Source organism: Syngnathoides biaculeatus, chromosome 11 (assembly GCF_019802595.1).
Source record: "Syngnathoides biaculeatus isolate LvHL_M chromosome 11, ASM1980259v1, whole genome shotgun sequence".
NCBI lineage: Eukaryota > Metazoa > Chordata > Actinopteri > Syngnathiformes > Syngnathidae > Syngnathoides > Syngnathoides biaculeatus.
The window spans coordinates 25,095,513-25,104,135 of record NC_084650.1 but is presented as its reverse complement, the minus strand read 5'-3'; the positions used below and the strand labels follow the sequence as shown (position 1 = coordinate 25,104,135).

At 39.9% G+C, this 8,623-nt stretch overlaps 1 protein-coding gene across 1 annotated transcript; it reads right to left on the bottom strand.

Annotated features, from left to right (window-relative positions):
• Nucleotides 1-1,237: 1,237 nt before the first annotated feature.
• Nucleotides 1,238-8,172, bottom strand: zdhhc15b (zinc finger DHHC-type palmitoyltransferase 15b). The gene is made up of 11 exons (XM_061834364.1): nucleotides 7,998-8,172; nucleotides 7,587-7,613; nucleotides 7,407-7,501; nucleotides 7,203-7,323; nucleotides 6,919-6,988; nucleotides 6,532-6,564; nucleotides 6,342-6,462; nucleotides 6,134-6,266; nucleotides 5,929-6,055; nucleotides 4,496-4,608; nucleotides 1,238-2,497 (listed from the first exon to the last, which is right to left on the bottom strand). Exons 1-11 carry the CDS (start codon nucleotides 8,113-8,115, stop codon nucleotides 2,454-2,456), a joined length of 1,002 nt encoding a protein of 333 aa, XP_061690348.1. The 5' UTR covers nucleotides 8,116-8,172; the 3' UTR covers nucleotides 1,238-2,453.
• Nucleotides 8,173-8,623: the final 451 nt, after the last annotated feature.

Genomic DNA, 8,623 nt, shown 5'->3' with positions numbered 1-8,623 from the left:
ATTGAGCAATCGGGAGAGAAGAGCCTTGGTGATGGGTAAAAGAAGAACACAAAGATCACTGTGGCTGACCTCCAAAGATGCAGTTGAGAGATGGGCGAAAGTTCTAGTTAGTCAACCATCCCTGCAGCCCTCCACCAATCGGGGCTTCATGGCAGCACGGCCTGATGGAAGCCTCTCCTCAGTCTAAGACACATGAATGCCTGCATGGAGTTTGCTTTAAAAAAAGCATCCTAAGGATTCCAAGATGAACAAAATAAGATTCTCTGGTCTATTGAGAACAAAATGGAAGTTTTGGGCTTAATTTTGAGCGATATGTATGGACAAAACCAGTCCCAATAGTGAAGCATAGTGGTTGCAGGAAACTGGAGTGCCCGGAGAAAACTCACGCAGGCACAGTGAGAAAATACAAACTCCATGCAGGTGGGGCCAGGATTTGAAGTCCTCAGAATTCTGAGGCCAATGATCTAACCAGATATTCCATTGTGCCACTCATTAATGAAGAGCGGGCGGGGCAATATTGCAATTGGCTACAATATAACAGTGTAAAATTTTGAGGGGGTCTAAAAATGCTTTCCTTTCCCACTGCATGTCATATACAGACACCCCCACAGCAGCTGTCTCCCTCCTCACTAAAGATAATTTCAGCAATAAATAAGCAACATGAAACAAGGTCCACATTCTCTAAAGGTTTCTAAGTTCACATATATTAAACATACACAAAGGAAATGGAAAATTATAAATAAGAAGAGCGTGTTTGTCGGACATGAGTTGTATTTGATTGGTCCAATAAAGTAGAAATCTTCAGTAATGAAAGGAAGTGTCAATGAAGTAAAAACACCCAAGCTCTTCTATTCGGGGTTTGTTTTCATTGCCAATAGATCATCAAGAGATGTCATCTGAAATAATGTTTTGTCTCCACACATTGCCATAAAACACAGAAAAATACTCAAAAGATGGATAGAAAACAATACAAACATCACATATTGGGAGATCTGATCTCCATCCATATTTGTCCTATTTAACAAGAACCTCAGTACTCTGTAAAACATTTGTGCCAGTTAACCATTTTACATCCTATGGATCACAAAATCTCTTCAATGCTGAAGTGAGTTCAGTTCTCACCTTTGTAGTTCCTATTCCAATATACATATACACACACACATATATATATATATACACACACACATATATATATATATATATATATATATATATATATATATATATATATATTTTACAAACCAGCAAACATGACAAAATACATACAACATCCATATTTCCTCAAGTGTGAAGCGGTGTATATTTTCGAGGCTTTTATTTATACATATGTTTGTGGGGGGGCGGCGCGAGACTTGCTGATGTCTGATCTGGTCAAAAAAAGAATTGTTACTGTTACAATGGGGGGAGGAATGTGTAAATGCCTCACATGAGCACTATTTATTTGGAATTTTATTCGTTACGCCTGTATTTAAAAAATGCTTTGGGTAAAGGTATCACTAATTGTTTCTAGCTGAAATCAATTATCTTACACATACAACGATACACATTCAAATTTGCACTTGCTGCATGGTAGACCAATTGACTGTGCGAATGGTGGTGGACACCTAGGACTAGTTGACAACCAAACGGACAATTTAGTTGCCAAAGTAACACAGGAAGGTCAAAGCTGAACCTCAATACTGTGAGCCAGTTGTGCCAACCACAATGCTGCTGCTCAGGTGTTCATTTGTTACTTGTCACAGAATTATTACAACATAAATATCCATGTTGTTCACATTAATGCCATTTGTGCCACTAATTCAGGATATGATTGTGTAGCAAAAAAAAAAAAAAAAAACTCAAAATCTAAGGTCTGACAGTTACTAATAATTATTGATTTTTTGTGGGGGGGATAATTGTTGTTCCTGTTTCTTACCTTTACCAGCCTTATCACACACACACATGGTCGAGTAGAAAAACTATAATGGAGATTTGTACCTAAAATATTATACGCCATAGAAGCAGGCTGCTGCATACATTCATTAGGAAAATGGATTCATTCCCACAACACAGGACGACATAAATACAGTATGTGTAAGGCGCAGGTTAAGTGAGTGGAAATAGGATAAGCTACCTCTGTTACCAGACTGAGCTTCCAGGTAAATCAATCCGCCTCCTGAAGCGTAAGTGAACATGAGGTAATGTTTGGATGGTGCAAACTGTTCCACTGGAGCACTGCTTTTGCGAAAGCACATGTTCAAATGAGTGCATGTGATTGCACTTCATTGTAGTGTAACAATGGGACACACCCGCGTGTCAGTCCGTTCCTTCACAATCTCTTTTGGGATGAGAACAACATCCAAATGCTGGTGCAATCCATCTGGTTGGTCCACATCAGAGTTGTAAGGAGGACGTCCACATTTTAGATTGGATGTTCCCTACTCCTCTTCAACCCCTGCACCACTTTCAATTCTCTAGTCCTCCATCTCTACGGTAACAGAAGGGTCTTGATCCTCAACTGGAATTGGAAGGGCGAGATGGGAGAATGTACAGTGTGAATCACAATGTCCTTTTAAGCAATTTAGAACATGTTCAAGTGATATAGCCAATGGCCACCAGAGGGTAGTATTGGTTAAAGGACGTTGCAAATGTCCACAAGGAGGCGGCAAATAATTCCAGTCAGATCCTATTTGGAAGCCATTACATTGTAATGCCACTGAGGCCTTGGAATAAATGTCACATGACCGTGGCCTCTGTAGTATTTTTTTTTCGGCATTGTCTGTATTCATTTAAACGTTGGATGGGATAGCAAAATGGTTTGGAAACCTTGATGACACCAGAGAATGATTCTAATGTTCTGGAGGACAGATAACATCGCCACTGAGTGTACGATGAGGTCATGGTTGGAAACAACAGCTGTCTACATTCATTTTGTCTGCCTCAGCCTGCTCTCTGTGGTCAGATGTGTTGACACGGGGTTAAACAAAGGTCACAAGAACTTTTAAAAGTGTCATGTTAACAAAAATACAATGTGATATGAGAAAGTAGATTAGTCCTGATATGGTCTTACTAGCGAATCCTCTTAAAAGGGGGTGTTATTATGGGTTGAATCACCAGCAACTCATCTATGAGATATATAATATTTTTCTTTGAAATGGGCTGAAGTACGTTTGAATAACTCTTGTTTATGACTTCTCAGTTAATGTTTAACGATCACTACCTAACTTAGAATTGCTGGTGCAGCCTCAACCTGATAAACCTCTAACTTTTACTGCATTCTATGATGGTCAACACAGATGGCAGTGGTCGGTTCAGAGGTCATGGACACAAAACAATGTGTTGTGAATGCACATTACGTGTCTATTGTTGGTTGCTTAGACAAGACAAGAGAATCTGCTGATGATGTGCGTCCGTCAACAAAGATTTGTGGTCACATGATGTGTTAGACACTACCTTCAATTGGGGTTGAAGTTGAACAGAACCTTGCACTTTCTAAACTTTTTTTTTTTTTTAACCTATCATGAGGGATGAAGACAAATTTGGTTGGTTTAATGGGCAAACCAAATCAACGCAAAAGCCCAAAAATGCCGAATGGCGTCTTCAAATTATTACTCAATATTCATGGAAAAAGATGACACGCTGTGGCAACCCTTAATTGGGACAAGCCGAAAGGAAAAGAAGATAAAAGAGCTATTTCTGCAATTCATTAGTCTATTAAAATATTTGTATGATTAGCATGGATTTGGTGTGTATATAGTTACGGTTAAAAAAAAAAAAAGAATACGACAAAAAGAACATTGCACCTTTTTTGTCATTGTGACCATTTTTCATTGTCTGCTAATAAATGCCCTGCATTACATGATGATGGATTATTTGGAATTTGTTGGAATTGGGTTTTCTGTTTTTTTTTTTGTCTAATAAAAAGAAAGTGCTAATTTTACTGTATGCTTCTTTGATAATACTGTATTGCTTTATTTTATTGCAAATAATTTGCCTTTTTCATTCAGATAAACTTCGAAACCTTCAAGTACTAAAAAGAGAAACAAGCAACCCAGATATTGTCTAATAAAACTAGGGATGCATGATAACTATTGGAGAGTAGGGATTATTGGGGGGAAACATAATAAGAGTGTCTCATTTAGTGGGATGAGATTGCTGTTCCATTTTGACAAAAATTATTTACCGACAACACCAAAAACAATCCATATTCATCCATATGTAACCCCTAGGAGTGGGCAATATTTCATTAATATCTCATAATATGAAAAATTTTGATTTTAGGGATAAGCGGAGGAAAATGGATGAATGGATAGAATAATTTGAATAATTACAGAATTTGTTTTCAGAAGAAAATATACCATTGTCTACTGTTTCATTTTTTTGTGCTTGAGGCTTTCTATTTTTTTTTCAATTTTTTCCCTGTTTCTTTCGGAAACGAAACGACTTCCTCAAACTATAATTGCTGTGTGGACACATGACCTCTATTCGTAGACTCTAAGATATTCAATTGACTCACCCCAGCTTCCTTCTTCAGAAGCATCGTCTGATTCCTCCCACATCTCTTCGTTTGCCAGTAAGGGGTTCTGACATTCACTCCGATTCAAGGGGAAGTAGTGTCCATTCCCTTGGCTGTAAAGAACATGATGGAAGAAGACGAAAGATCTTTTACATTATAGTAATCTTGATGATCTAATTATGATATGAAAGCACAATGAAGAGGATCCACTTGCACTTTTATGGCTAAACTGCAGCCTATCCCTATGGAAATTTGGGCGATAGGTTCACCAACCTTTTTGAGGGTGAGGGCTACTTCGTAAGCATCGATCATATGAAGGGCTGCATGACTTGTGTGTGGCAAACTTCAGAATCAGACTTCATTATACATAAATTTTATATATTACAGGACATTGTAAAAAATATTTTTAATGAAAGAAAGTAGGATTTAAAATTTAAAGCACAAATGAGTTTGTGACCTATGCTATATTTAGAACAAGCTTCATTGCCGCCTTAAGTGGTCCTCGTGGGCAACCATGTGCCCGCGGGCACCGTGCTAGTGACTCGTGGCATAGGGTAAGTGTGATAAAGCTTGGAGAGATTCCATGCATAACCGTTAATACACTGGCATCTGCCGGTGGATTCACAGCTTCCTAATGGGCAGGACACCACCATCATCTACACACTACCAGCCTTGGGGTGTCCCAACGATGCGTCCTCTCTCCGCTGCTCCTTTCACTACACGAACAACTGCACCTCAACACACCCAACTATCAAACTGATGTTTGCAGACGACACCACAATCATCTGCCTCATCAAATACAATGACGAGTCTGCATACGGACAGGAAGTGGAGGTTTGGTGCAACCGACACAACATGGAAGTGAATGCGCAAGACTAGATATATGATCATGGGCTTCAAGAAGCTTCCTTCATAACTCCTGCCTCTCCCGCTATCCAACTGCCACGTGTCAACCATCAAAACCTTTACTCAGTATAGTTTCCTGTGAATTTCAGTCTCTCAGGACCTGAAGTGGGAGACCAACATCAACTCCATCCTTTAAAAGGCTCAACAGAGGATGTACTTTCTGGGGTTTTTGAGGAAGCATGGCCTACACAATAGTCATCGACTCAAACTAATGTTTATCTCTCACAGTCACAAAAAAAGAAACTCCAATTACAGCAAACAGGATTGCCGGAAAAATCATCAGTACTCTACCATTCGCCTTTGAGGACTTGCACGCTGCTAGAATTAAGACAAGAGAATGCAAAATCAAAACCTCTTCTAGGTCCTTCCCTCAAGAATTCGCTATTGATTAATGCAAACTAAAACAAACAGACACTCGAATACCCTCAGCCCTCTTGCCAATAAATTGCTAGAGGCTAAGTACAAATTCCTCGTTTTTTTACATACTTGGCAAATAAAGAGGATTCTTATTCTGATGTCAAACTCACCTTGTGAAAATGGGGATGAACCACATTCTCCTGTCTTTTCCGAATACTTGCTGCAGATTTTTGCGTATTCCAACATTAAAACCCTGTCTATCTTGTCCATTGACAAAGATTGGAGCAGAAAAGGCCTCTGGAAAAGGTCAAATGAGTGGAGTCAAAATATGTCACACACACTCTTGTCATTGTTTACATTCATTTTGCAACGCACCTAAAGTGGATCTGTTTTTCACAACCAACCAACAGTGGTAACCGAAGAGGAACATGAGACTAACAAAAAACATGAGTGCCACAAACATGAGGAAAAGCACGTGGAACTTGGCTGGCCCATTTGGCAAGTCCCCCTGGGAACGCATATTAGAGCAAAATAAATGGTGGTGTCAAATGTACTGCTCGTTAAAACTTGCGATGACACTTACCACCCAGAATTTAATGAAATACTGAAGGACTGTGGCTGCTATGTATATGCAGTATAGCATTGAATAGAACAGGAAAAGCAGGAAAAACTTGTAGTTGGAAAAGCCAACACAGTTGTTCACCCTAAAAGAAATTCAGATGAGGCAGTCAAACAGAAACTGACTGATGCACTGAATGTTTCTTAAAACTTACCAGGGACAGTGGTGGTCCATTTTCAAAACACACCTAGAAATTAAGATATTACATATCATTTATGATCTGATGATTATTGTAAGATTAACATTCACTCAAGTGTAAAACCAACTAGCTCACCAAGAGAAGTACAGCTGGCTAACTGTAGCAAGCGAGCTGAAGTAATTCTCCTCATATGAGCCAAAATGAGGTCTCATACATCACACCATTGTCTCATGTCTCATCACAGATAAGGGAACTGTGATCATGCGCTTATGACGATTTTTTTTTTCTTTCCTGATGCATGCTGTACCGACAACTCCTCATAGAACGATAGCCACACCATGCACAGCGCCTTTGACTTGGTCATTCTCTCAATGCACATATCAGGAGGAAAGCTTGACTTACGTTTCGCAGACCGAGCAGTGGTGACAGCGGTCGGGCTTCAGCACCTGGCAGCGGTCGCAGAACCTGATAGCTGGACACAAGAGGAATGCCACTTAAGTGAAGGACATCTGAGCTGACCTTACGGTGCTAATGAGGGGGAGCCAACAGCTCATCTGCTTCATATTGGAATGCTAATACGGTGCTACTTGTTATAAGCACACCTCTTGAATGTGAAAAGATTGACAGTAGCTAAACCACTTCCTTTTGTGGTATAGCATCTCATTAAAGAATAAGTGAAAGTTTACCTCCAGACTGAGCACGAGTGTGTATAGGCAGTTTCTTGGCAATCTCAACCAGGATTTGTTTCTGCGCATCCGGCCTCTCCTCCATCTCGTACCGTTGCTTGTCCGAGTACGACAGCTGAAACTACAGCAACAAACGCGTCACATTAGCATCTTGAAATCCACCTGGAGATCTTTGCTATGACACCCTTGTGATTTTGAGGGTACCTTCTTGCATGGAGAAGCAGCAGGAGTAAAGATGGACTTCCAGTAGGTCCAGGAAAACATCCCAAAGCACACATGGAATACCAGTAAGTAGGCCACTGCAGGGACAAGTAATGCCTTTCTCACATTCATATATTGTACATTGTTTTTCATTAAAACCCTGGTCATAAACAGCCAACTCACCCTTTTCCAACGTGTTTGACAGGGTGACTGCAGAAACAAGAATTACGTTTAGGACATTAAAACGCCCCCGGTTTATACAACGTTTATTTTTTTATTTTTATTTTTTACACCCAAGACACATTTACCAGCTAACAACACAAGCTTTAATAACCGACTGGAACCAAAAAGCTCGTTTATAGACAGACCGACCTCTCGCTGGAAGTAAAATGACCTTCACGCTTTATGTTGATTAAAAATCTAAAACGCTATTTTCACAAAAAGCTCAAAACCAAAACACGTCCGCACAGTTTTGCTAGTTCCTGCTTTGTAATTTAAATCTGTCAACAGAGCTGTGCGGCAAACTGCGCTACATGTCTACGATCCTAGAGAGGGAAATCGTGGTTTTAAAAAAAACTCGTTTCCGGTACTCACAAAGGCATAGTTGAAATACGTAAGCGTAGTAAGACCACAGCGCCACGGACGCAATAATAAGCACGGGTATCCACGAGAAAACCCTTTGACAGCATCTCAAACCTCTGGAGAGCGCCATACTCCTTCAAACGCAGCTCACGCACTCTGTGCTCGATTAGCCTTCCTGCCTGGGATTTCTGCATCGGCGTCAACTGAGCTCGATTCCCCCCACACCATGTACTCGAGTACCGTACATTACAACAAAAAACAAAAAACTCGAAATGTTACACACTACGAGAGAAAAACAAAATTCCCGCGTTCTGCCATCTGAAATATAAATAATATGTCTAAATACTAAATTTAATATCCATGGCATTGTTTTTATATATGTAGAGTACATCCACACAAAATACTATCGGCAGTTTTCAGTAGCGTATTATATTTTTTATTTTGCGTAAAATTCATCAACATGTCCTAATCTCTTCAATTGATTATGACAGGCCCCCCTCCCTTATAAAATAAAGTGGTATATTATTACAAATCTACTTGTGGACTACCATGTGGATTGGAGTGAGGTGGTCAGTACGGTACAGTACATCACAGTACTGTAAATTCTACACGAGTGCAACCTAGACCTTACTACAACC